Source organism: Epithele typhae, assembly GCF_022376455.1.
Source record: "Epithele typhae strain CBS 203.58 chromosome Unknown BXZ73scaffold_33, whole genome shotgun sequence".
NCBI lineage: Eukaryota > Fungi > Basidiomycota > Agaricomycetes > Polyporales > Epitheliaceae > Epithele > Epithele typhae.
Window position 1 is genome coordinate 288,672 of NW_025954224.1, and position 26,312 is coordinate 314,983.

The 26,312-nt window shown below is 57.2% G+C and overlaps 8 protein-coding genes across 8 annotated transcripts; 5 read left to right on the forward strand and 3 right to left on the reverse strand.

Annotated features, from left to right (window-relative positions):
• Positions 1–89: 89 nt before the first annotated feature.
• On the reverse strand, positions 90–11,455 carry BXZ73DRAFT_102637 (dynein heavy chain protein 1; the record flags this gene model as incomplete). The annotated part of the gene is made up of 18 exons (XM_048015306.1): positions 90–337; positions 391–672; positions 723–1,082; positions 1,135–2,190; positions 2,243–4,641; positions 4,698–5,404; positions 5,458–7,336; positions 7,389–7,844; positions 7,901–8,609; positions 8,664–9,776; positions 9,828–9,873; positions 9,926–9,939; positions 9,999–10,078; positions 10,130–10,224; positions 10,274–10,358; positions 10,406–10,970; positions 11,048–11,294; positions 11,405–11,455. 18 exons carry the CDS (start codon positions 11,453–11,455, stop codon positions 90–92), a joined length of 10,392 nt encoding a protein of 3,463 aa, XP_047876675.1.
• A 93-nt stretch (positions 11,456–11,548) lies between these two features.
• Positions 11,549–12,143, forward strand: BXZ73DRAFT_102638 (Sm-like ribonucleoprotein; the record flags this gene model as incomplete). Its single annotated transcript, XM_048015307.1, has 5 exons — positions 11,549–11,587; positions 11,637–11,663; positions 11,714–11,776; positions 11,834–12,038; positions 12,091–12,143. The coding sequence occupies 5 exons, from the start codon at positions 11,549–11,551 to the stop codon at positions 12,141–12,143; spliced, it is 387 nt and encodes a 128-aa protein (XP_047876676.1).
• A 147-nt stretch (positions 12,144–12,290) lies between these two features.
• On the reverse strand, positions 12,291–13,540 carry BXZ73DRAFT_90758 (Pex12 amino terminal region-domain-containing protein; the record flags this gene model as incomplete). Its single annotated transcript, XM_048025743.1, has 6 exons — positions 12,291–12,356; positions 12,405–12,812; positions 12,862–13,145; positions 13,201–13,281; positions 13,331–13,408; positions 13,492–13,540. The coding sequence occupies 6 exons, from the start codon at positions 13,538–13,540 to the stop codon at positions 12,291–12,293; spliced, it is 966 nt and encodes a 321-aa protein (XP_047876677.1).
• Positions 13,541–13,972: 432 nt separating this feature from the next.
• BXZ73DRAFT_78536 (metallophosphoesterase domain-containing protein 1) lies at positions 13,973–14,974 on the forward strand (the record flags this gene model as incomplete). The annotated part of the gene is made up of 1 exon (XM_048022893.1): positions 13,973–14,974. The coding sequence occupies one exon, from the start codon at positions 13,973–13,975 to the stop codon at positions 14,972–14,974; it is 1,002 nt and encodes a 333-aa protein (XP_047876678.1).
• A 312-nt stretch (positions 14,975–15,286) lies between these two features.
• BXZ73DRAFT_48948 (reactive mitochondrial oxygen species modulator 1-domain-containing protein) lies at positions 15,287–15,864 on the forward strand (the record flags this gene model as incomplete). Its single annotated transcript, XM_048020153.1, has 4 exons — positions 15,287–15,345; positions 15,453–15,524; positions 15,577–15,670; positions 15,727–15,864. 4 exons carry the CDS (start codon positions 15,287–15,289, stop codon positions 15,862–15,864), a joined length of 363 nt encoding a protein of 120 aa, XP_047876679.1.
• Positions 15,865–16,343: 479 nt separating this feature from the next.
• BXZ73DRAFT_102640 (uncharacterized protein) lies at positions 16,344–18,671 on the forward strand (the record flags this gene model as incomplete). Its single annotated transcript, XM_048015308.1, has 12 exons — positions 16,344–16,513; positions 16,575–16,605; positions 16,668–16,727; positions 16,791–17,051; positions 17,114–17,140; positions 17,199–17,285; positions 17,334–17,424; positions 17,478–17,574; positions 17,670–17,868; positions 17,929–18,113; positions 18,174–18,325; positions 18,388–18,671. The coding sequence occupies 12 exons, from the start codon at positions 16,344–16,346 to the stop codon at positions 18,669–18,671; spliced, it is 1,644 nt and encodes a 547-aa protein (XP_047876680.1).
• Positions 18,672–22,052: 3,381 nt separating this feature from the next.
• BXZ73DRAFT_90761 (uncharacterized protein) lies at positions 22,053–23,165 on the forward strand (the record flags this gene model as incomplete). Its single annotated transcript, XM_048025744.1, has 5 exons — positions 22,053–22,194; positions 22,255–22,393; positions 22,451–22,826; positions 22,856–23,001; positions 23,027–23,165. The coding sequence occupies 5 exons, from the start codon at positions 22,053–22,055 to the stop codon at positions 23,163–23,165; spliced, it is 942 nt and encodes a 313-aa protein (XP_047876681.1).
• A 236-nt stretch (positions 23,166–23,401) lies between these two features.
• Positions 23,402–25,734, reverse strand: BXZ73DRAFT_48783 (uncharacterized protein; the record flags this gene model as incomplete). The annotated part of the gene is made up of 11 exons (XM_048020122.1): positions 23,402–23,673; positions 23,736–23,887; positions 23,945–24,092; positions 24,161–24,393; positions 24,444–24,573; positions 24,627–24,720; positions 24,772–24,858; positions 24,971–25,292; positions 25,341–25,390; positions 25,471–25,501; positions 25,565–25,734. The coding sequence occupies 11 exons, from the start codon at positions 25,732–25,734 to the stop codon at positions 23,402–23,404; spliced, it is 1,689 nt and encodes a 562-aa protein (XP_047876682.1).
• Positions 25,735–26,312: the final 578 nt, after the last annotated feature.

Genomic DNA, 26,312 nt, shown 5'->3' on the forward strand with positions numbered 1-26,312 from the left:
ATGTTGCGGGGGTATGTGTGTGTATGCGAGTATCGAAACCTACTGCGTCCCCTCCACCTCCACACCGAATCCGATCCAAGCGCGCCCGCTCAGCCACCAGCGGTCAAGCAGACGGCGCGCGTCGCAACCAGCGCGCCTGCGGAGGGGTCAAAGGGCAGGTCGACCGTGAAGAGCACGTCGCTGCGGTCGCCGTTCAAGTACACGGGCAGGTTCACCTTGTTCGGCGTCGCCTCCTCCGACTGCACCCAGCGGACCTGCGACGGCCCTAGCCGGACCGTCTCTCCGTCGTTCAGCACGAGCTGGTCAGTCGACCATGCAGCGCCCTCGAGAACAAGCCCTGTAGATGACTGTCAGCAGCCGAGATACGTCCGACATGTCTTGAAAGCTCACCATCGACAATGAAGGCCTCGGGGTTGTTGACCTTCTCGAGGTCGAGTTCCAGACGAAGTGTTTCCAGACTCCACCGCTTGCGGTGCGCCACGGCCTGTCGCGAGGCAGTGATGAACGCCTCCGGGAAGAAGAGGCCGCCCAGCCAGACCTCGACGTTGTTGAGGTTGTCGAGCGTCGCGATGTTGTCGAGCTGTGCGAGCCGGCGCGCGAAGTTGGACACCCACTCGGACACACCCATCGCCTTGTGCACCTTGTACTGGCGCCAGTGAGTCGGGATCGTGCCTGCAGACGGCGGTTAGTATCTTGCGTCAATCTCAATACTGCCGACGTACCCTTGGTGAGCGCGCTCATGAGAGTGCGGAGGTGGTTCGTCTGTTTCAGAGCACCCTCGCAGACCTTGACGACGTCGCCCAGATCCCTGCGGACTTGCGACAACAGCTTGCTGCCGATGCTGCCCTCGCGGAAGAAAAGGCGATACAGCGGGTCCGAATGCTCCGCGCTCTGCTTCTCGAGAGTATGGAAGTTGGCTGGGAGCTGTTGGAGCCATTCCCCACAGCGCTCGTGGAGCTGACGCATCCAGGCAGGCTGTTGAGAGGCCTGGCCCGAAGAGGAGCCGCCAGTGGCTGGTGTCACCTCATCGTCATCATCGGCCAACATACGCATCTTGCGCAGCTTGCTGAGCAGCTCGGTTCCTGAAACATGATAAGTAAACGTCCCCCGCATCACCGTCTGGAAGGAACATACCTTGTGCGATGGCGATGACGCGCTCAGCGGTGGGCGGCAGGCTGAGCCATGATGGAGGCTCCTTGTCGGGCAACTGCGTGACCCAGGAAAGGAAGTGTTCGAGCTTCGTCCCGTCTGGCACAGTGAGCACCTGGTTGCCGGTGACGCTTGGTACGAGGTCAAAGTCGACGTTGTACGAGTGCGGCGTGAAGAGGCTGTCCACGAACGCGTCCACGATCCTCTGGTCGAAGTCGCTGTCCACCCTGCCGCCGTACACGGACTGCTTGACGAGCGTGCGGATGGCATCCCACGGGATCGAGGCCGGATCAACATTCGCACGGCCCTTGGCGACGCTGTTGAGCCAGGTGTCGATGGTGGTGAACGCGGCGGCCATGTCCGAGTCGTTGAAGTCGTACGTCTTGCTCCATCCGAGCGGAACGTAGCGCAGACGCTCCTGCACAACGGCATGGAACCACGCAAGGAGAAAGTAGAGGCGGACCTTCTCGGCTGGGCCCTGAGTGAGGCGATTGGACGCGATGCTGCGAAGCGAATCGGACAAGTTGGCCTTGATACCAGGGGGTGGCTCATTCATGAGGATGCGGGACTGGCGGAGGATGTTGACAGGGATTGACGGGTTGGCCTCCATGGTGAGGAAGAGACGGAAGTTCCTGTGCGGGTTGAGCGTCTGTAGCTTCTTCTCAAGCTGACCGAGCCATGAGGGAGCAAGGTGGACGTTCTTGAGCAGGACCCAAGACCCTTGACGTGCAGCGAGGGCGACTGCCTGGTCGGCGAGAGTGAAACCTTCTTGAGAACCCATTGCTACTGATGCGCAGCGCGAGCCCGTGTTCTGGACCATGTTCTCCACGCGGTAACTGGCATCGTAGCCGGGGACAGAGACAAGGGCGAGAGGGGTGGCGGGCTGGATCTCGTCTGAGACGATCCGAGCCAACTCGTACGCAGATTCGGCGGCGATGTCCGTCTGGAAGACCGAACGAACGAATGCCGCTGTCGACTGCAGAAGGCGATCAGGACGCAGACATTTGATGATCATCATGTCGCGGAGAGCCTCGACGGCAGCTAGAGAAGTACGTGAGCAGACAGTATGAGAAGTTAGAGAGAAGGGACGCACGAGTACCGACGTCCCACGGTTTAGGTACGTTTGTCTCCGGGCTAATCGCCTCAAGGAAGGGCAGCCATTCATCTTCGTGTTCCGTCAGATGGGTCATCACGGGCTTGAACATGGGCGACTTGGCGAACGTGACGAGACGCTGAGCCTGGTCAGTAGACAGAATGGTCGACTGCAGGGTCTCGGTGTTGATCGCAACTGCTCCATCTCCACTTTCCAGGAAGAACTCAAGCTCGTCAGTGATTTCCTCGACACCGCGGAGTTTGACTTGGGCGAGGAGAACGGCGAGCATAACGTGGTCACGATGGAGAAGGGCCCGCGAGGTCCGCTTGTAGATGACGAGGAAGAGATCACTGATCAGGATCTCCCTACGTTTGGCATAGTCGGTGACGTTACGCAAATTGGGGTTGTGGTGGAGTACGAAGTCGAAGATGTCGAGGAAGAAGCGGAGGGAGAATTGGTAGAAATGGTTAACGAGGTTCAGTTGCTCGAGGATGAAGAATACGGCACTGCACGCTTGAGCGAGTGGCAAGTACTCGGCGGTAACCTCTTCAACCTCCTTCATGACGAGGTCGGTCTCTTCGACTTTGCGAGTAATCTCGGCGGCTTCTCGCTTGAGCGTTTCAAGTGTATTGATGACCTTGTCGTCATCGAGGATGTTCCCTGAGGACTCGTTGAGGGCCTGGAGTAGCAGCTTCTCGAGGGTACGAAGACGGAGACGGAACTCTCCCTGCATCTTCATGAGGTCTGTACGCTTGCGCTCAGTGTCTGGGCGCTCGACCTTGAGGACCTGGTCGAGCGATTGGCTCTGCAGACTGCTCCTCGTCATCGTGAAGTTGACGAACGTGACACGACTGCAGATATCGGGGGAGAACTCGACCGAAGGGTCGCGAGTAGCAAGGAACATGGTGAACGAGGGCGAGAAGTCGATGTCTTGATTTCCGAGTCGAATGAGGACACGTCCACCGGTACGGCGGATTTCTCTGTTCAATACGGGGTTGAGGATGGGGTCGAGATGCTCCACGTCCTGGATGAGAAGGGTGTTTCCGAAACGCAATGCGCTCTCCAGCACCTTGAGGAAGGCCTCGTCGAGGAAACTCGTCACCGTGATCTTGCGGTCCTTGTACTCGTTCATGAGGAAAGTCGTAGCCTGTCCAGTGGGATCGATGATAAGCGGGTAGCGGCTGTAACGCTTGATCATGATGGCGTTCTCCGTGCAAAGGTTGTCGGAAGGCAGCGACTTCGACTGCCAGCTGAGGCGGTCATCGGCGGTGGAAAGGTACTCGGGGAGGGACAACTCGGCTTTGAACTGAACACCGGCCTCAGCCAAGTGTGTTGACCACTCTTGCCACATCTGTTCACGGTACTGCTGGTCGAAGAAGCCAGCATAGGCCAGGAATGCCGCAGAGAGCAGGACATCGCCGACGATGGTACCCATCTCCGTGTCGAAGGTGCGACTTCCGGACTCCCAACGAACCTTCTCTGAGGACAAACTCTCCAACAATTTCATACTACGGTCGACTTTGCTCTCGACGCGCTCCATCTCCGTCTTGATGGCCTCGGTCTCGCGGATGAGGCCGGCGTATTCCTCCTTGTAGCGTTCGATACTCTGCTCCAACTCCGCGATCATCGTGACCATCATCTGCGCCTGCTGCTTGGTCTGCTCGGCTTGGTCCTCGAGGGACTGCACCTCGTTACGCAGGGGCTCGACCTTGTCCAGGATCTCGGAGAAGCGGACCTGGGCAATGGCCCACTTGACGAGAGGACCACAAGCCTTACTGGCGCGCTGAACGGTCTCGAAGTTGAACGACGGGCGACTGAGGAAGTCCTTCTTCATTAGCTCACGGAGATGCTTGGTCATCTGGTTGGCAGTGTCGAAGTTGACGATGCGCTGAATGAAGTCGTCACGACGGATGATACCCTGGACGGTACGCCAGCTGTCGATTTTGTGACCGAGGAGAGTGCACACGGACTCCATCGCCAGCTTGACGGCCTCGGGAGGGTTGGCCATAGTACGGACTTCCTGCAGATGCTGACGCTTGATGTTACTGACAGCCGACTGGGCATCGAGGACAGCGGGCTCGGCGTCCGCGAGGTCGCCCATGACAATCTCCCTGCGCTGCTTGATGTGCTCGTCTTGTTGAGCAAGGGCAGTCTGGATCTCGAGGGAAGCGGCCTTCTTCTGTTCGGCCTCCTGTTGGTCTGCAACCATGCGCTTGAGCTTCTCGTTGGCCTCCGCGTTCTTTGCCTCGAGCTGTGAGCGCTTAATGGCGAGACTCTTGCGGAGCTCCTCGACTTGCTCGACGGTGTCCCGGAGCTTATCGAGACCGACGTGAAGATGGCGTTGCTGCTCCTCGAGCTCCTCGCGCTTCTCGTTGTGCAGGCGCACGTAGTGGTTGATGCTGTAGGAATGGACTGGTCAGTCCAGTATTCTGTTGAAGAAGCCAGAAGGACTTACAAGTCGAGGTAATGACGCGGCGTGACATAGTTGTAACGACCTTGGCGACGGCTGAGACGCACATTGATCGCGTGCATCGACTGGTGGACATGGACCAAACCGTTGACAAGAGCGGAACGGTGGGTAGGAGGCATGGAGAGATCGCGGTAGGCGATGGGGAACATTGCCGGAGGGTTGTACGAGGGAAGGTCGAGGTCAAGGGTGTTGGTGAACTCCATGCCGACCTGGAAGAAGGCCTGGTCTGACCAGTCCCCGAACCAATCGAGCACACAACGGTTGAACAAGGCGGGAGACGTGGCGGCACGAGAAGCAAGACCGTTCTCGGGAGGGTTCATGGTGAAGACGACGTGGAGGTTCTTGGCGACTTGTTGAGTGAACCACTTGTACAACTCCTCGTGTGAGTCAAGCATGAGGCCATCACGCTGTGAGCCTTCTTTGCAGGCTGTCATAAGAGCCGAATGTTCATCGCCCTCGAACAGGCCGGGCACTTCAGCGTTGGCGAGAAGGGTGTTCATACGCTCCAGGAAGCCAGAGTCGAGAACGTTAGACTCGTCCATGATGAAACAAATCTTCTCGCCCTTGCAACCGGAGCGGCGAAGGACGGTCCTCAGATCCTCGTCGAAGTCGTCTCCAGTGTACTTGTTGGAGACCTTAATCTGGAAGATGCTCAGACCATTCATCCATGCAACGAAGCGCGATAGTGTAGTCTGAAGAGAGATGATCAGTGTTGTAACGCCTACGCGCGAAGAGCACGACTGACCTTTCCACTTCCACTGACACCGATGAGCAACAAGTGACCCTGAATCTGACGGAAGACACGGTCGATGCGCAGGACGTGATCCAAGACGTCGTTGAAAAGTACGAGAGGGACATCGAGCTCTTCTTCGTAGAACACACGAAGACGAGCCTTCGTGTACTCGCGGAGGACTTCGCGGTCGACGGGGATGTAGTTCTTCGACGTCCAGTTGGAGAACAGGATAGGGCGCGAGAGGGCTTCCTCGTTGTTGATGGTGGGGAAGTGCTCCATCGCTGCGCTGTCGATGGCTTCGTCTGTCCAACGCTTCTCCTCCTCGGTGACTAGACGATCCTGGAAGAGACGCAAGGCTTCGTGCGCCCAGACGCGGACGAGGCCCTCCACAGAAAGCGTCTCGAGCGGCCGGATGGCCTCGTAGATACCACGGGCCCAACGGGTAAGCTCACGAGGAGAGTAGACGTAGTGAGCTTGGACGTCGGTTGTGAAGCGTTTCTGAGAGGCGAGGTAGACAGTGACCATGGCGTCGGTGAGTGGCTCAGAGTAGGCACGGAGGTTGGGAATGACTTTGAGGAGGCCGCGGTTGTACGTCCCGTAAATCTGCTTGAGCGAGAGCTCTCCGGGGTAGTCGACCATGACGAGCGGGGCGTGGCGAAGGAAACGATGGCTGAGAGGGACACGACCGGGGTCGGTGGGCGGGTTACACGCGCCCACGAATTGAATGCGCTCGAGCTTGACCCAAGCCATGTCACTGGTGCGCCAGTACCCGCCACACTCGACGAGCTGACGGATGAATGAGATGACGCGTTGGGTGCCGTATTTGTCAGTTGCGGGCAGGTTGATTTCGTCGCAGAAGACGACGAGCCAGCGACCGAGCTGTGAAGGAGCCAGGATGACACCATTGGGAGTCTTGCGGTACTCGCAGTATTGCTCGAAGGTCTTGAGGATGAGCTCGGGGACGGTGGCACTGGAGAAGTTCAGACCAACGACCTCCATATCCGGGAGCTTGCGCAGGGCGCTGAAGAGCGTCATAGTCTTGCCAGAACCCGGAGGACCGCAAAGCATCAACGGCTTGTGCTCAGAGAGCCATGAGTAGAGGACCTCTTCGTGGCGGACAGTGTCGACAGTGGGAACGACAACGTCAGAAGCTGTTACCGCGTGCGACTCAATTTCAATGACGGGAACACGGGACTGCCATGCACCCCACTCGCCGTTGGCCACGGCGACGTCGTAGTCGAGGAGAGACCCGCCTTGGGTCATCGGAGGGAGGTCGACACCAGTATGCTTCCTGAGGAAGTCACCGAGCTCGGCACGGAGCTCTAGACGAGCATCTCCAGAGAACGCCCAGATGATGTTGACGATTAGTCGCTTGGTGACATACTGCTCGATCCGCTCGTGTGGAAGGGGGAAGTCAGAATGCTGTATGTTGTACTCGATAACGTTGCGGACTGTCTTGTTGATGAGGGAGAAGAGGGTGTTAAGAGCACGGGTCACGGTGAAGTCCATGATGTGTTCGATGGTTTCCGCATATTGCAGTGCTGTTACGATAAGCTCGCCCTCTTGGAAGAAAGGCTCGAGGATGGTGGCAATCTGCTTCTGGGTGGCCAGGTGGGGAGACATCTCGTTGTCGTCGGCGCGACGACCGGGGACATCGAAAGCATCCTCGTCTTCGGCGTCCAAAGGTACAGTAGACAAAGTGTCAAGATAGTGGCGGAAGACCATGGAGGGCTCCACGACATCGTCGCTGAACCAGATCATACCGCAACGACTGACAGTAGCGAGAGTGGCGTACTTGAGGTGTTCCACCTCGAACATGATGCGGACGTTGGATGGAAGGTTGAGACGTTCACCGTTAGGCAGCGTAAGGAGCTTGTTGTCATCAAGTACACTGCGCGGGATGCGCGTGAACGTCGGCGCCGCAGAGACACCGTGCAACATACCTGTTCAAGTTTTCGACCCACTCTGGATCGACATCGCCGTCGAAGATGATCCAATGCCTCTTTCCACTCTCACCACGGACGTCGTCGACAATCTTGCGCAGGGTGTGGGTGAAGAGACCATCGTTCCATTCACGAGTCGTCTGGTCCAAGGTACCATAGAGGTCGTCCTTGTGCATGGCCTTGGGATCGATCACGTACGACACACCCTCGATGCCATCCAGACGTTCGAGAGCAGCCAGGAGGACTTGCCAAGCATTACTTTTGCCAGTTCCGGAGGGACCGACCATCATGAGACCGTGCTGGATCTTCTGAATCTGGTAGAGCTGTAGAATCTTGTTGATCCAACGCTCGCCCTCGATGAGGCGACGCTCCGCGCACACTTTGCTGATCTGCTCGCGCAGCGCGTCGAGGTCAACGGGGACGTAGTCGACACCAGGGAACACATCCGCCAGCAGACTAATGGAAAGGTGAGATTGTGATCTTCCGTGGGGATAGTGTCGAAGGAAACATACCTGGTCAGGAGTGGCACGTCGTCGGCAACAAGCTTAGGCACAATGGTCTCGGTGACACTCTGGATGAGGATGACTTGTTCAGATGCCGCGTCCGAGAGTCCAACAGCGTCGGCGCCTTCAGAGCTGGCCGCGAGCAGCCGCTCACGTTTGAGGATACCGGCGGATGCGAGTACGGCCTTGAGGGCACGCAGGCCGAAGTCGTAGTGAGGCTGAGGGGAAAGCTGCTCGTCGCAAAGGTTGAAGAACGGCACGATCTTCGAGGCGAGTGATTCTGCTGTACGGAAGCCCTGTGAGAACAGCATGACCTGGGCAATGAGTTCTCGATCCGGCCGCGTCATGGCCATAGGACGGAAAAGCTTCGTCAAGTTAGGCGGTAGCTGGGAACGACCGGCATAATTTGGGTTGGTAGTGATGAAGATACCCATGTTCTTGTTGAGCTTCACATTTTTGCCGACGAGCTCGATCTCGGTGTTCGGATTCTTGACGAGTTTGGCGAGGCCTTGTTGGATGCTCTGCACTTGCTGGGAGACGGCACTAAGAATACGCTCTTCGAGACGGTTGAACTCGTCAAAGCATCCCCAGGCGCCTACTTGACAGAGACCGACGAAGATACGACCCATCGCCTGGAAGTCGAAAGTCTCGTCACAGCAGAACACCAGCACGAAGCGACCAAGTTGGACACCAAGTGCCTTGACAGACTCCGTCTTACCTGTACAGTTATTAGCAACTTCGCCAATGGAACAGGGCAAACGATGATTCTCACCAGTTCCGGCGGGACCGAAGGGGGCACCACCGAGCTGGTTGTCCAAAGCTTGAGTGAGTGTAAGGTAACACCTGTCCGTGAGGGGTGTCTGCACGAGACGATCTGTAACGCCGAGGTACTCCCATCCGTAAGGGAAAGAAGCGTCTGCTACGCGGATCGCTAGCCTCTCCAGGGGGTTGTTGAGGGACTTGTCCAGGTAGAAGCGCATTTGGTACAACCACGAGAAGGCCCTGTTGTCCGGTATGTGCTGTTGGATGAGTTGACGAGTGACGTCACGCTGATGGACGAGCTCAGTGATGAGGTGCTCGCACTTGCGACGAGTGACGGGGGCGAGTTCCGTCAACACGACGTCGGCGAGGAGGTCAAGGCCTTGTAGGATGATACCGAGCGGCCCCTCGAGTGACTGGGAGCCTTCCAGGGCAGCTTCGACGGATGCGGTCCATGCGACTTGGATCGACAGTGTGACCAGCTGTGCCGGATACTTCTCCAACCAGGCCATGAACGGATCTTGAGGTAAAGGTGTAACAGCCCCGTAGAAGGATTGCAACTCGTCGACCGAATCACAGAGAAGTTGTGACAGCGAAACCCGCATCTCAGCTTCGAGTTTAGTCAACCAGTCGTTGATCTTGGGGAAATCCTTGAGCAGGATTGGGTCCTTGAACCGCACCTCCTCGCCCTCTCTTGATGCCATACCCTGGATCTGTGTGAGGTCGTCGTCCAGCATGATGGTCGAGATACCAGCGAACATCTTCTTGAGATGCTTCATGATGCGTAGGATCTCCTTGCTATTACCGATGATCTCGAGTAGGTCCTCGTCACCGACGAAGTAGAAACGAGGGAACGAGGCACGCTCCCTCTCCAAGTACTCTCCGAGGGCCTTCTGGATCTTGTTCAATAGGTCCGCTAGTCGCTCTAGGGACTTCTGGATGCCTTGAATGTTCATCACATCAATAACAAAGGGCGATTTGTAGACCTTCTTCATGACCGCGAGGAACTCGGTGTTGATGTTCTGGAACCGCGCGGACTCCACGGGGAGCAAGTGTTTGATATCCGCGCTGCCAGAGAAGATACCTTCCAAGTAGACCCATTGGCGCTGAACATCGATCCAAACGTCTGTGCCCACATGTAAGTGCTGAATTAAGGGGATTTGCAAGACGAGCGCACCAAACAAGACATGTATGCGGTTCAGCTTCTCTTCCCATGACCCGGCCTGCACAATGCGTCAACTCATGCTAACATCTAGGGAGTATGTAGTTGGCTACCTCTTCCTCGAAGACTGCGAGGAGGTATTTCTGTTAATGTGAAGTGCGGATATGATAGGCCCAGGACACTCACCCTTGTAGTATGGTGACAGCTTCATGGCGGTAAGTGAGTTCAGGTTTTCGCTGCACTTGTTGAACAGATCGTCCCATCCCCTGCAAACAGTTTTAGCACACAATTTTGCCAAGAAATGAAAAGGCACATACCGAATTAGACGACACCTGTTCTGGTAGTTGACCAACTCTAGGGTATAGCTCGTCCATGTCTCCTTGACTTGCCGGATGTACTCTTCTAGGGCCATCTCGAGGGAAATGAGAGCGAAACTTGCAATGAGATAGTCCAGAACTAACCTCTCCCTGAGCCTGAATAATGACCTCCTTGATTAGGTTCTCGTTTCGCCGCAGGTCCATGTCGTAAACATGGCCGAGAGTCATCCTATGCCGGCTAAGCGGTGAAGCGCATCATACCAATATAGAACTCACAGTGGTAGACTGATCTGCGACGGCACCCTTAACACCTTGAACAGCTGCTTCCAATGCCTGTCCTTCAAGGCCTCCGATTTCAACTCCCCGATGAGAGTGTTCGCCTTGAGGAGTCCACGGAGCTGTTCCTGAACGTACTCGAACGCAGCGTACTGGCGCATGCGAGTCGGCATCTCCTTCGTCGACTGAAGCAGCCCGTCCAGCTGCTGCCTGAGCTTCCTCGGCTGCACCGTCGCCCACGTCATCTCCCGCAACTCCCCAATCTGGTTCCACACTCCCGACAGCGCCGTCCACACCGCCTTCAAATCTCGCAGCTCCTCGAAGATGGGCTCCAACCTCGTATGGCGGATGAGCTCGAGGTCGAGGGCCTCCTTTGCTTTGCAGACCATCTCATAGTCATCTTGTACGCGCGTGAGCTTGCCTTCGAAGATGTTGATCGTATTCAGCGCGGTGTCCGCCCGCATGCTGCCCTGCACCGGCCGCGTCTGCTCCCACTCCTGGATAATGTCGTTGATCTTGTTCTCCACAATCTTGTCCTCCGCAACGATCTTGAGTTGCAGGCCCGCTGCGAGCCCCGTCCACGTCAGTCCCGTCCGCATTCCTCCGGCACACGTTGCCGCGTGATGGGGTGGGGGTGCGCACCTAGCTGCTCTTGAATGGAATCGTTCTTCCGCTTGAGGATCTCATTGAACGCGCTCCACTCTCCGCGTAACTGGTCGCTGTACAGCCAGTCGTCCGGAAACTGATAGCGGAACCGTTCGAGGGTCTTCTCGCCGCTCGCGCAGAGCTCGATCATTGGACCCCATGTCTTGGTCTTTCGTTTGAGATCTTGAACGAATGTGATGAAGGTGACCGCCGCGGCGGTGGAAGAGTTGGATTGTGTCAACAACTGCGAGATCGTCAGTGAGCTGCGCGAAGAGCAGGGGGCAGAAGGGACGCGCCTCCATGTTGTTGACACTGGGTGAGGGACAAGTTGGGCCAGACGCGACGCGTCGTTACATGCGTCGGCAACTTCCGAGCCCGCCTGCAGTGGCTGCCCAGTGCGAGCATGCTCGAAGCGTGCTCCTTGTTCGCAGCCCTCTCCTACTTGATCCCTTTCACGACCCTTTTCTTCTCCTCTACCATCCCATCTCATCACCAATCATGTCCGGACGCCAGCAGCGTGTGATGGTTCAGCCCATCGTGAGTTCTCCGCCCCAACGTCTTGACTAGGCTAACGTCCAAAACGCAGAACGTGATCTTCAAGAATCTCCAGCAGGTAATATTCTTCGCCCGACGCGAAAGTACGCGTCTGACCTTGCTTTTCAGAGGACCAAAGTTGTTATCTGGCTGTACGACAACATCGAGATGCGGATCGAGGGAACAATCATTGTGTGTGTCTTCATGCGTCTGCAAACACTCCGCGCGTTGAACCCAGTATGAGCGAAGGCGATCGCTTCTTCATTGCACATGATACTGCTCGCGATGGTGTTTCACGCGCTGTCTTCTTTCCATGATCCTTTCTTCCTGCATCCGGACTTTGAGATCGTGGCTAACCCCAATTGCTTCCAGGGATTCGACGAGTTCATGAACATTGTGATAGACGATGCGGCGGAGGTGTTCGTGAAGGACGCGCAACCACGGCGAGAACTCGGTGCGCATGTCGTCATGTCCTGCAGAGGGTTAAACTCATAATTGTGTCGCAGGGCGCATCCTCCTGAAAGGTGATAACATCACGCTCATTCAGCAAGTCGTATGAGTCGTCTGTCTCCTCAAAAATTGTGGGCTCCTTGCACACGTGTTGTACGTTCTTGCTGTGTTAGTACTCCAACTCTACGCTTTCGATTTTCTCTCGCTGGATATATCATGCCAAGCCCAATGAGTCTATTATGGGGTGCTAGAAGTACTACAGGTTATATATGGGTAACAGTGAGGCTAGGTTCAGTGATTGTCGACACAGTGGGCACTCCGCCTACAAGATGAAATCAGCCTATGTTGAGATCCTCAAAGAACCTCTCACCTTTTCCCGACCCCAGCCTACGATGCAATTCCAGCAAAACAAATGACCACAATCTGTAGCGCAAGTCGCTGTACGTTCCTCCAGGCATAGCGTGCACGTTCTTCCTGCCCTAACTGCTGGTGGCAAATTGGCTACGTCAAGAACAGTGCGTTCATCCTCATCTGCCGGCACAGGGGGCGGGTCCTCCACGTTCGCGTCTTCAAGAATCGTGGAGATTCGACGGTCATCAATGTAAATTTCGTCCTCGCCATCTGATATTCGTTTTCCCTTCGTGCCATTGACCGCGCCTGGTTTTGCTCGCGTGCGGAGGTATGTCAGAGCTCTGTGGATGAGGCGAACGCCCAGCAATATTCCCAACAGAGCATATGAAGGAGGTCGTGCATTGGGGTTCCCCGGAATGGCAGAAATCTGTTCAAACGTTAGCAAAAATCCCCGGGACGAGACTGATATGACGCACGTATTTGATCCCTAGTAGCCTCTTCACGAGATTGTAATATGTACCTCTCAAGTAGAAGATAGCAAGATTAACTTCCGCCAAGACTTCCAGCAGGGTAGGGATATTGCGCAGCGTTGCACCTATTAGAGAAGTTTGGGAAAGGGATGCGCCCCACTTATGAAGAAGGTAGGAGGGGAGTGTGGGCAGCAGAACGAGAGCAGCACGCAATCGTGGGTTGAGGCGACGTCGTGTGCGAGAGGGGTGAAGCCAGATGTCTGTATACTCTTCTCCAAGAGTTTGCGAGCCTGAGGCAACGGCTCAATACAGGTATACCCGTCAATGGAACTTCTATGGACGTACCCAGTCCGACAGTAAGCCCGTAGTAGAGAATGTTTACAGCAAAATCAATCTCCTTGTCCCAGCGCGTCAGCCACCTGGTCCCTGTCTCAAGGTTAGCTCATGTGGCTCGATTGTTCAAGCGAGAACTCACCTAGCCACGAGCGCAGCACATTCTCCGCTTCCTCGCGCAAGCTCGCGACCTGGAATACATCCCGTTGATTTGAACGGACTGCAGTAGTACATCCACAGATGCGGCGGCGGCGGCGTTAAGCTCTGGGCCCATCCGGGACATACGGAATGTGCTGCACTCACTTATTTGCGCCTGTTGAGCCAGGGGGAACGAAGGCAAGGGTGGCGACATGTGGAACCTCTAAGTCCGGAGGTGCAAGTCGAGGTGGAGCCTTGGAGGATTCGGAGCAAGGGCCGGGAACCTCATGTGATCGTGGCAAAGTCGGAGATCAAATCTTTTAGCTGCAGCAGTTAGCTTTTGGGGCGCCGACGTTCGGAAGAGAAAGCCAACTCTGAAGGCGCGTTTGCCGGAATTGGAAACCAGATGACGTTATTCAGCAATCGCCATCTGGAGCCACTCCTACGTTGACCTCTCATATGGTGCTCGGGAAAGTCGACCGCCATGGCAAATCCATATCAGCGTTCAAGGTGTTCCTTGCTTGCCTCTCCCCCAGTGGGGAAATGCTGATCTCTGCCTACTCAGTCCAAACTCTTGTTGACGCTGAAGTCGCCACTCTTCGCGCGTCGACTACGGAAAACCGCCGCACCCTACTTCGGCGCGTTCATGTACCCCTCATCGCGCCCCTTCAGCAAAGCCTATGTATGGACTGTGAACCGGGTCCGGAGGTTTATCGAGGACACCGCTCCAAAACGCCCGGAGTGGACCAAGTCTCTCTCCGTCGACCCACGCCAGCTGCTGTACGAAATCGCTCGGACCGCGTATGACGCATGTAACCTACCTGCCCATACCCAAGACGCTGTACACTACGAAGATACCGATCTCGTGCGGGTGGTGTGTGTCTCCGACACTCACTGCCAACAGGAGACCCACCCCTTCCTCCCCTCTGGCGATATCCTCATACACGCCGGCGATCTCACGACTACCGGCACCGACGAGCAGCTGCACAGCGCGCTCTCGTGGTTGCATTCAATGCCCCACCAGCACAAAATCTTCATCGCCGGCAACCACGATCTGGGGCTCTCCATCCCACATAAACGCAACGAGATCCTGGCCCATTACCCGAACCTCATCTACCTCGAGAACTCCTCGTGCATCCTCCCCGTGCGCGACCGTCTCGTGTCCGTCTTCGGCAGCCCCCTTACACGCAACTGCGGGCCCGGCAGTGTGTTCCAGTACTACTCGTGGGAGGCCGAGGAGATCTGGCGGGATGCGATTCCGCCGTTCACCGACATCCTGGTCACGCACGGCCCGCCCGCATATTTCCGCACCGGCTGGACGCGGTTTCGGCGGGAGGGAGGATGCGAGGGACTCCTCAAAGCACTGTGGACTGCGCGGCCGACTTTGCACGTCTTCGGACATGTCCACCACGGACGCGGGGTCAGCACGCTGCGATACGGGACGGTGCAGAAGGCGTACGAGAGCGTTTTTACCGGGGTGCGGGGGTTAGACGCGCTCGTCCTGCTCATCTGGGCGAGCCTGGCGGCGACGGTGAGGAAGGAGGCGGATGTCCAGCCAGGAATGCACACGCGGGTGGTGAATGCGGCGTGGTTTGAGAGGTCCCGCGGCGGCATCGTGATAGACATGCATATACCTCGGAGGCTGTAATGGGTGAGCCACAGCTCTAGAGTAGACTTTGTGTACTAGTACTACACCCATTTTTGACTTGGAGTGTGCATGCGTCCGCCATTATATGGTCGGTCTGTTCGGGGAATAAAGCTTCGCGTCAGACGAGAGAAAGTGATGGCGGGGATGTGTCGCTGGGCGTCCGGAACAGAGTCCAGGCAGGGCGTGCCGGAGCCGGGGCCAGACGTCGACCGTCTTGCCACCACCGCCCACGACGTCAGAGCTCGCTGTTTGACTTGACCTCCTTCCCTCCTTCCCTCCTCTAAACCGGCTTATATTAGCTTCCTCTCCGTCATGCCCCCAGCACCGATTCCTCAAGGACATGGCGCCCCGACTGTTTGGCAAAAACGTACGTGACTGCTACGTCTCTGCTCACAATTACGCGCTGACGCGCTGCTTCGCAGTGAAGTACGTCCCCACCACACTTACATTGCTATGGTCCACGATTGAAGTCGTATAGGATGGGCGCCGCCATGGGTGCAGGCGTAGGGCTGACTATGGGGTTCTTGTTCGGCGGGTTCAGCATTCTCCGGTGCGTCGCGAAGCATTCACGTCTAGACTCTGCTCATTTGTTCATCTGCCAGCGGTGGCGCGGGTCCACGAGGAGTACTACCGACGCTCTCCCAGTATATGCTGAGCAGTGCTGCAACATTCTCTTTCTTCCTCGCCATCGGCTCGGTGCGCGCGTTCCCCCAGTTCGTCATGGACACCCTCTCACTTGAGCCGCCGTTCAGGTCATTCGTAATGACGGGGAGCTCCCAGCTCACCTGGAGGCAGCACGTTTGCAGCTTGCTCACCCTGTGATCCGATCGAGGGCAGAAGGTCTGGCACATATGAGGATGCGGTGGTCTCTGGAGCAGGCTCAGAAGTGAGCTCACCCGTTATCCTGCTTCTTCACCTCTTACGTGTGCGAGAGCGCATGTATTCTCCCCCTACGCGATTCCGTCAAGCGGCCCCACTCTTCACGCCGACTGCGTCGCGACTCACAAAACGCACTATGTGTTTGGACTACTCGTAGCGTACATGATTCAGTCCCGTCCCTTCTCCTTGAACGCTGGCCCTGTCATGCGGTGAACTTGGGCCTGTCTTCCCCTGCTTGCAATGTCGCCCCGGGAATGCAGACCCGTTATCCAGAACATGCACGTTCCGTAATAGCCGTTCCAGGCTGCGTGCCTGCGGACGTCGCTTCGATAGAGCACTTGGGTTCAGGAGAGTTCAGACGTTCAGAAGCCGTGACGCCCAGCGCAGCGAATCGCGAGCAGCGGCGCGGACGGCGCGAGGAATGCGGCCGCGGCATATAGGGCGGCCGCGGGTGCGCGAGCCACGCATCGAGTGCCCCTGCCCTCTGATCATGCCAGCCACGCCAGCAGAGGCCCTCAAGCTCAAGAACGAAGGGAATGCGCTCTTCGTGAAAAACGACTTCAGCGCCGCGTACAAAAAGTACTCGGCCGCCATCAAGCTCGATCCGAAGAACGCCGTGCTCTACTGCAATCGCGCCGCGTGCGCATACGGCCTCCACAGGTTTGTCTCCCAGTGGTCACTCCGGCGGCGACGTGTACTCCGACCCACTTGCGTACCTCAGGTACCTCGACGCGAGCACAGACGCCACGAAGGTCAGCCGCCGACTGCAGTTCGCCTGTCTTACTCTGCTCACGATCGATGCGAGGGCCAATAGGCCACTGAACTTGACCCAACTTACGCCAAAGCATGGGCACGTCTGGCAGCGGCAGAGCTAGTAAGCTCCTCCCCCCACATATCTGTCCGATGGTTGATAACTTGTCGCATGGTCGCCCTCCAGAGCTTGGACGCCTACACCCCAGCCGTCAGGGCGTATAAGCGCGCTATCGCCGCCCTTCCGAACGAGAACCTCACCCCTGGGGAGGAGAAGCAGCGCAAGCAGTACGAGGCGGAGCTCGCCACCGCCGAGACCAAACTCAAGCCGCCGAAACGACTTACGTCCGGCCCAAGGGGATGGCGATGGGGCCGTCGAACACCGAGTTCCCATGGGTGCGGGCGAACCGCGTGCTTCCTGACTATGAGGCGGGGAAGGTATGGGAGAGTAGCGTGAGTTCACCAGCATATGCTTTCGTTGTTATGATGTTGACCCTCTTTGGTGTAAAGGCATGGATCATACAGTATGCCCACATGGTACATGTCACCTACTCTGCGTGACCGCCTCTTTACTCCGCTTACGCAGAACCCGTAGCAATGGGAGGGGGCGTACAAGAACTTGAAAGCTGGTCATGCCGTCCCGGGGCCTCCCGGAGAAAACAGATGGTTCGCGTACTATGGAGTGAGTCTGGTAGCATGTCCATGTCACAGCATACTGATATCTGCCCAGGTCATTGAGGGGTTGACAAATGCTATTGTGAGCGACAGCCGCGTTTATCACATCTCCGACTCGAGATTCCCCGACATGTATAACAATCAGAGTATGTTCGTGTTCAAGCATAGTGCTTTCCGCTCATTCCATCTTTTTTCTCAGTGAAATGGGAGGCCTTCAACGCGAAGGCATGGACAGATTTCGGCGCTCAAAAAGTTATTGAAGAGGTCCCAAAAAGACTCAAGAAGGAAGGATGGGAGTCAGTCCGGCCTGCGCTCTCGGTCACAGTGAGGTCAGATCCTTGTCGTTGCAACTTGCGCTTCGTGGCCGGGGTGTATCTCTGACAGCTCTCAGAGGGTGGATCTTCCGCGCCTTCGGGACCAATGCTTTTGATCTCAACAAGGGAGCGGGCCTCAACCTCTACACTGCGGCACTGGAAGTTCTTAGGTGGGGCGCAGAGAAGTACAAAGACGTGGGCACGGAGAAAGGCGTCATTTTCCAGCTGACCTTCATCCGTGGAGTGAAGTGCATGCGTCTGGTCCAGTACATGAATGTGAGCTCCCTTTTGTACTTCGGTTGCGTTTCTCGCCGGGTCGCTCACCTCTCGTGCTAGACCATGGACTCGACCAGTACCGTCACGAGGCACTCCATTCCTTTAGACGAGCTGCTCGCCGGTGCGGACGAGATCCTGGAAGAGCTCAGAGACGATCCCAGCGATCCCTCCGAAGCACTGCAGCAAGGCGAATCCGTAGGATTCTGGTATGCGTTCCACAGGTATCCTGTTGGCGTTGCTCACTCGTGGGTGTCCTGTCAAAGCCGTGCTCCATGGATGGTCTAACTGACCGCATGACTTCGTAGCGTTCGTGGGTTCGCCTTCCACCGCAAAGCCATGAAGCTTCGAGAGGAGGCCGGCACGTTGACGAACGAGGCCGACCAGCTCTACTCTCAGGCGAGTGAAGAGTACCTCGAAGCGGCGCTGATCTATCCCCCGGACGATTTCTACCACGTCTGTGAGTGGCAGTCCTTCCAGGCGACCGCCACGATGTTCGCCGTATCTCACTAGCTTCGGCAGGGAACTTGCACTGCGCCCTCCACGCCCAATTCGACGTTTCGGCGTCTGCCCGGTTCCTGATCTTCGTCTTGGACATGATGGAGAAGGCCATACCTCTCGCCGCGAAGCTGTGGGAAAACTCCGCCGACTGGCCGCGGATCAGGCCCGCGTTTGATGCTGACATGCAGCTACTCTACCGAGTCAACAAGGCGATGGAAGCGGGGACCATCCAGGTGGACACTATCGTGACAAAGGCCACCATGGGTGTCCCGCAGGGAGCAGAGCGTCGAGCAATAGGAAATTGACGGCTTCGCTGCGATGTTGCTTGCTTATCTCCGCGGCGTAATGTCGATCTATTTGGTCTGTGCGTCACTGCTCGGTCGTATCCGTGCGGAGTCGTAGAAGGTAGGGTCCTCCAAAGCGCAACGGTGTCCTCTGCAGTGGTCTCTGGGTGTATGATAATAATGCAGATCCGCTTGTAAGTGCGCTTTTGTATCCGAATATGCTGGCGGCCTGGGAAAACTGGCTCCGCGACGCTCTCGGCTGCGTCCGGGTACTTGATTGTCAAAGTTTGAACTTTGCAGGGGTGCCGTCCGGCAAATCGCAAGACGTGGCGTGGACGGTGCGAGGCAAGGTTGCAAGTTCCGTAATCCGCAGCTCGTGACCCAGCCAACGAATCAGGACGGACGCCGAGGCACCGCGGCATATACGGTGCAGTCCGGCGCTAGCCTGTCCTCTCCCCTCTCCAGCGCCCATCATGGCAGACGCGGAGGCTCTCAAGCTCAAGAACGAGGGCAACGAGCTCTTCGTCAAAAACGACTTCAGCGCCGCGTACAAAAAGTACTCGGCCGCCATCAAGCTCGATCCGAAGACGCGGTCCTGTTCTGCAACCGCGCTGCGTGTGCGTACGGCTTGAACAGGTGCGTAGCTGCCATCGCGAGCTCAGACGGATCCGAGACGCAGTCTTGACGGGCATGTGCGCTACCCAGGTACTTGATGCGTGCACCGATGCCAAAAAGGTTCGCTTCTGACTACTTCCGATCACGGCCGTCTCTGGCACTCATACGAGCATCCTCAGGCGACCGAGCTGGACCCCTCCTATGCCAAAGCGTGGGGACGTCTGGCGGCCGCGGAATTGGTAAGCCAGTCTCTCATCGCCCCAATAATCTCATGGATGGATAACGCCCGGTGTGCACTAGAGCCTCGAGAGATACTCGGAAGCGATCAAATGCTGGAAACGCGCAATCGCGGCCCTTCCGAGCGAGAACCTCACCCCAGCCCAGACCAAGCAGCGAAAGGGGTACGAGACGGACCTCGCCGCGGTCGAGGCGAAAGTCGCGGGCATGAAAGCAAACCCAAAAATGCCCGGAGGCGTACGGACGGCGCCGAACAACGTGGAACTCCCATGGCAGCGAGCGAACCGTATGGTCGCGCGACTCGAACAAGAACGGACTGGAAGAGTTCTGTGAGCGCATTCGCCACAATCACTGGCTTTCGTGCTGACAACCATCCCGTGATTGAGGCATGGCTCTTGCTTTCGCAGATGCCGTACGCGTTCTACTTGAGTTACGCCGCGCCCTCTCGTCTAATATATCTGATAGATGTGGGAGAGAGCGCTCACCCAGCTCAAAGCTGCTCATCTCGTCAAGGGACCTCATGGTCAGGATGGGTGGTTCGCATATCGCGGGGCAAGCATGACAGAGTTCGCTCTCTGTGCTGAATACTGATACGTTTGCACATAGGTTCTCGAGGGTTTCACCAATGCCCTTATGGCCGACGATCGTATATTCCGTATATCAGACCCCAAATTCCTCGAGACGTTCAACCACCAAGGTATGTGCACGAAACTGCGCTCGTACGTTCTGCTGATTGCTGCCCCAAAAAGTGGCTTGGGAGGCTCAGACTGCGAAGGCGTGGACTGAAGTCGGTGCCCAGAAAGTGATGGAAGATGTTCCAAAACGACTCGAGAAGGAGGGATGGTCCTCAGTCCGGCCCGCTCTGTCGGTGACCGTGAGGTGAACACCTCGCCGTGCATCGTGCGTTGTGCCGTTCTTACTACTCCGCAGAGGATGGATCTTCCGCGCCTTCCTCGCGGACGCTCTGCAAGACAATCCAGCGGCCAGCCTTGACATCTACACCTCAGCACTGGAGGTGCTTCGATGGGGTATAGAGAAGTACAAAGACGTTCCATTGGCTGAACGGGGAACTGTCCTCCAGCCGACTTTCATCCGCGGATTGAAGGCAATGAGGTTGAACCAGTACATGAAGGTGAGGGTTGAGTCACTCGTACGTACGGGCTTGATGTTGTTATGGTTCCTCATTGCCAGTTGGCACCTGTAGCTCGTCCACAAGACCAATACTGTCACAAAGCACACAGTACCTATAAATGAGATCGTTTCTGGCGCAGATGAGATCATAGAAGAACTGAAGGAGGGTTCTGAGGGCCCCGAAGAGGCAGCAGCCCGGGGCGAACCCTTGGGTTTCTGGTACGCGTATTACAGATATCCGAAGGCGCTGGCACACTCGTAAGCACCATCCGTCCGTGTGACGACAGGTCCTGGACCTCAATCATTCTCTTTGAGCCTCCGAGGATATGCCTTCAATCGTCAAGCCCTGAAAATCAGAGAAGAAGCCAACGAGTTGACGGGTGAAGCTGCAGGACTCTTCGCCGAAGCATCAGAAGAGTATAAGAAATCGGCCTTGATCTACCCCGAGGACGATCCGCAGCACGTCTGTGAGCAGCGCAGTGTCCATCGCTAGGAACTGCGATCTCTGGCTCACCCGCGCGCGTCCAGGGTTCCTCCACTGCGCGTTCGAAGCGCAACACAACGCCGAAGCCCCGATCAAGGTCCTGGTCAGCACATTGGACCTGATCCATGCGAGCATCCCGCTCTCGGAGAAGATCTGGGAGAACTCCCCTGACTGGCCGCAGATGAAGTCCAGCTTTAACGAGGCGATGACGATGCGCAAAGAATTGAAGAGCGCGATCGAATCGGGGACCTTGAACTCTGAGCGTTCTGTGAAGATAGAGCCCATGGGGTAGAGCGAGGGCGGTCGTTGGGGCAGCCCTAACTGTTTTTGTCCTTTGTAGTTGTTTTTTTGCATCGCTGTGTATTGACAGTGAGTTGATGTTTAGGACAGGAGCAGTGCATCCGACGGGGGCACTCGACAAACCCAAGTTACGACGCGCCCATAGTGGTACGGTAGTATGAGCGAGCTGTGCTCCGGATCCGAAGTCACTCGCAGCCCCGAGCAATCGTCGTTGGTTGGCACAGCCTGGTCGAGGAGTTAAGAATAGTCGCTGCGCGGGCTGTGCCCCGCAGGCTCATCGGCCGGCGCTCAAATCACCGAGGCGCCCAAACCGCACCCATGGGCGGCTGTTCTCCGGGTGCTTTCGCTCGTCCTCCGCGACATGCGCCATCCGCGGTCAACGGCTGTGTTGCACGCCCCGGGATGGCACCCACCGCTCGCACCGGAAGGTGGCGGCCTCGCGTGCTGCGCGGAGATAGTGTCGCTCACGGGTGCGTTCGCACTCTCGTGCGGTGCTTTCAGTGCATGGATCATGAACTAACGGGAAATCGCCAACGCGGTGGCGAGAAAACGGCTAATGTGTGTGTCGTTAGCTATATAGCAGCGTTGGACTTGGCTTCCCACCTCATCCAGCTCCTTCTCCCTCCCTTCAAAACATGACATTCGACGCCCGGGGCATCATTGCTATCGTAGAGATCGTCATTTATGTCCCCATCCTCCTCATCGGCTTCGCGCTCACCCTCAAGCATGGCTTCAGCAAGAAAGCCGGATGGCTCATGCTCATCATTCTCTCCATCGGTGAGTTGTCCGCTGCCCAGAGCTCTGAGGGATCTGCCAGCTGATATTGTCTTCGTCCAGCCCGTATCATCGGAGGCATCACACATGTTCTCTCTGAACAAAATCCGTCAAACATCACCGAGAAAACCATCTACGGTATCATGGAGGCCGCTGGTCTCTCCCCCCTCCTCGTCGCAAGTCTAGGCTTCCTTGGAACCGTGTACGTCTTGCTCTCCCTCGCGCTCCATCCCCTCCACTCACCCGTGTCCCCCCACAGCACCCAGTACTCACTCGAACAAGAGCCGCTCGTCTTCCGCGGCCTCCGCCTCCTCGGCGTCCTCGGCACCGTCGCCCTCATCCTCGCCATCGTCGGCGGCACCTCCGCCGGGAACCCCTCCTCCGCCTCCGACCTCTCCTCCGGCACGAACCTCCGCCACGTCGGCACCATCCTCTACGTCGTCGTCTACGCCGGCGTCGTCCTCCTCACCGCCTACTGCTTCGCCCACCGCGCGCGCATCCTCCGCTACCGCCGGCAGCTCCTCGCGGGCGTCGCCGCCGCGCTCCCCTTCCTGTTCGTGCGCACGCTCTACGCCGTGCTCTCCGCGTACGCGCCCTCGCGCATCCGCTTCGACGCCGCGGGCAACGAGGAGCTCGTGCCGGCGAGCGACGCCGGCCTCGGCAGGTTCGGCGCCGGCTCGGCGAGTGGGGGTTCTACCTCGTCATGTCCGTCATGATGGAGTACGCCGCGGTGCTCATCTTCGTCGTCGTCGGGCTCGCGACGCCGCTCAGCAAGGACGTCGGGCCGGACTATGACGCGGCGGCGGCGAAGTCGCCGCGGACGAGCAGTACCGAGGCGTTCCGGATGGGCAAGTACGGGACCGGGTTCGCGCGGCCGGCGGCGTAGGCGTCGCGGTGGGGAGGTCGTTGACGTGGGTGCGGTGGATGCCTCGGACGGTCCTTTTTATACCTCTCGAGCATACCAATATGAGTGATCGTATTATTCCCTTGGATTGGACTACTTACTACTACTGTGCTTCAGTTGCGGGGGAAGACACAGCTTCAGAATACCGGCTCAGAGGGGTCACCTCGTGTCACCGGCGCCGTGGATGAACCGCGAGCTAAGTTCGGTACGCAGTTGTACTATAGAACAAACGGGTCATCGGCACTATTTTGGTATTGAATTGATATACAACGTTGGAGGAGGAAAGGGCGTCACAGTAGCATACAATCACATAATCATAACAAGCTCGCTCGTTGACATTGCCTTCAGCTTTATGGGAAGGTCCCGATCGATGTCCCCCGCGTCGATTGAACTCTGCAGATCCTCGCGCATGTCCATATCGCGGTCCAAGGCGGGCTTCATCTGAGGCCAGTCGGCGGAATGCTCCCAAAGCGCCCCCGCGATCGGATAGTCCTGACTGATCTCGTCCAGGGTCCTGAGGAGGACCCAGGCGGGCGCCTCGGCGTTATATTGCCCTTCGAGCGCGCAATGGAAGAACCCTAGACGCATGCAGGTGAGGACAATGATCGATATCACCAGTGGTCACGGACCATTTACTCACAGACGTGGTGCGAGTCGTCCAGAGGATACAGCATGGCGGATTGTATGTATTCATCTGCCGAGTTGAAAAAGAGATCGTAGGCCTCCGGTGTCAACCCACCAGCCTCCTCTCGAAGCTTCAGGGCTTGTTTGTTGAAAACATATCCTCGTATGCTGGAATATATAACGTTATACCAAGGAGCTGTCTTGGCACCGGTGGATGGTACTTACCCATGTGCCATGGCGTTCGGATATCTGTGGAATGCGTACCAGAACCCCAGATTTTCGCCCCTGGCTACTGCATCATCAGCATCCATAGAAACGTCCTTGAGCTCTTCTATGAGCTCATCAGCGCCGGCGATCATCCCTTCTAGAGGTACTGAGTGCGTCGTGATAGTGTGGGTCTTATTGAAAAGCTATGACCAGCGATGAGCAACACATCGCCACGACGAGCTCGCGTGGACGTTTGAAGACTCGCCTTCATGTACTGGTTCAGCCTCATAGCCTTCACCCCGCGGATGAAAGTCGGCTGGAGCACAGTGCCTCGTTCCTCCGAGGGTACATCTTTGTACTTCTCCGCTGCCCACTTGAGGACCTCGAGTGCAGAAGTGTAGACGTCGAGGCTTCCCGCCGGATTGCCTTCCAAACCGTCCTTCAGGAATGCACGCAAGATCCATGACCTACGGAAGTTTAGGACGGTACAACGCAATATACAAGGCGACGTACTCACCTCACAGTGACAGCAAGAGCTGGCCGGACCGAGGACCATCCTTCATTCTCGAGTCTTCCCGGAATCTCTTCGATCACTTTCTGGGCGCCGACCGCTGTCCACGCCTTCGCGTCGTGGGCCTCCCAAGCCACTATCCATCGAGGTGTCAGCGTCGGCTCGGCGTACCCGTCGCAGGAGGCGTACTTTGGCGCTGAAGCTGCTCAAGGAATATGTTGGCGTCTGACATGCGGAAAATCCGTTCATCGGCTATGAGGGCATTTGTAAAACCCTCAAGAACCTGCGAACCCACGCATAAGTCGCCATAGGTTGTCGATACTGTAATGCTTACCCCCCGGTATGCAAACCATCCCTCCTCTCCTCGAGGTCCTGGGACGGCATGAGCGGCGTTAAGCTGGGTGAGTGCCCTCTCCCATTCCTGTCGCAGAGTTTAGGTCGAAGTGCTTTTGGGGACACAAGACGAATACGCACGGAATTCGCATAAGACAGTATCCATACCTTGTATGCGGGACGACGGTGAGCACTGGAACCCGGTGACCGGTGTGCGACGCGCTTACACAGGTCCTCCAGAATCTTTTTCGTTCGAGTTCAGCCACTATCCGGCTCGCACGCTGCCACGGCCGGAGGTCTTGGCTATCGTTTGGGTACGCCAGCATGCCTTCGGGCATCTTCGGGTTCGCCTTCATGTGCTCGAATTTCGCCTCGACCGCGGCAAGATCGGACTCGTACCCTTCGCGTTGCTTGGCTTGTGCAGGCGTTAGGTTCTCGTCCGGAAGGGCGGCGATTGCGCGTTTCCAGCAGTTAATCGCCTCCGTGTATCTGTCCATGCTCTGCAGTATGAGGAGAAGTTGTCTCACAGTAAGAGCACTGGCGCGGCGAGAGAAGTCAGCCAGTTCGGACGCTGCCAAACGCCCCCATGCCTTGGCATATGTGGGGTCCAACTCAGTCGCCTGCGCGATAATGGTCGTATGAGTGGCCGATGGCATGACCGCGAACAGCTCGCGGAAGGACATGTGAGTACGACACCAACCTTTCTAGCATCGGTGCACGCATCGAGGTACCTGGCAGTGAACAGACGACGTCAGAACGCGGATCAGCGCCTCGGAGGCGTAGCTCGTACGCACCTGCTCAGGTTGTACGCACACGCGGCGCGGTTGCAGTACAGAACCGCGCTGTCCGGATCGAGCTTGATGGCGGCCGAGTACGTGTGGTAGGCGGCACTGAAGTCGTTGTTGGTGAAGAGCTCGTTGCCCTCGTTCTTGAGCTTCAGGGCCTCCGGCTGGGTGCCTGCCATGGTCGACGCTGCTGGGAGAGGGACACGACGAGCTCGCGGCGAGGCGCTGGCTTTAAGTATGACGCGCTGTACACTTTGAGTTCAGTACGCGTGACCGCGACCGTCCACGCATTCGCTGCCTGCAGGCTGTCGGGGACGCCCCACGGCCCACGAGGCAACGCTTCTGGACGCGAGGTGCGCTGCGTCCAGTTCACAACGCCTTACCGCCGCCGCGGAGCACTCGCGGAGCTTGCTTCATGCTTCATGCGTGACGATCTCTCCGCACTGTCCGCACCGCGGCTTGGGATTCGCCGGACTCTGCGAACGATGGTCAAGACACGGATGCAGCCGAGAGGGTCGTAGAGCCGGCGCCTTATGGCCGCAGGCAGTTTCTAGAGACGTACTCACAGCCGAGTTACACATGAAGCAAGAGAGTGACTTGCTGCGCAGTCGATTTCGAAAACATAGTCGGGCTCGAAGAGCGTGAGAGAAATATAGGGCGCTTATTCGCATTGCGACGCGCTGCGAGAGGCTGCGAGCTGCACCCGTCAGGCCTTCAGCCCAGCCCAGACACTCATCGTCTCCGGATCCAGCTCTCT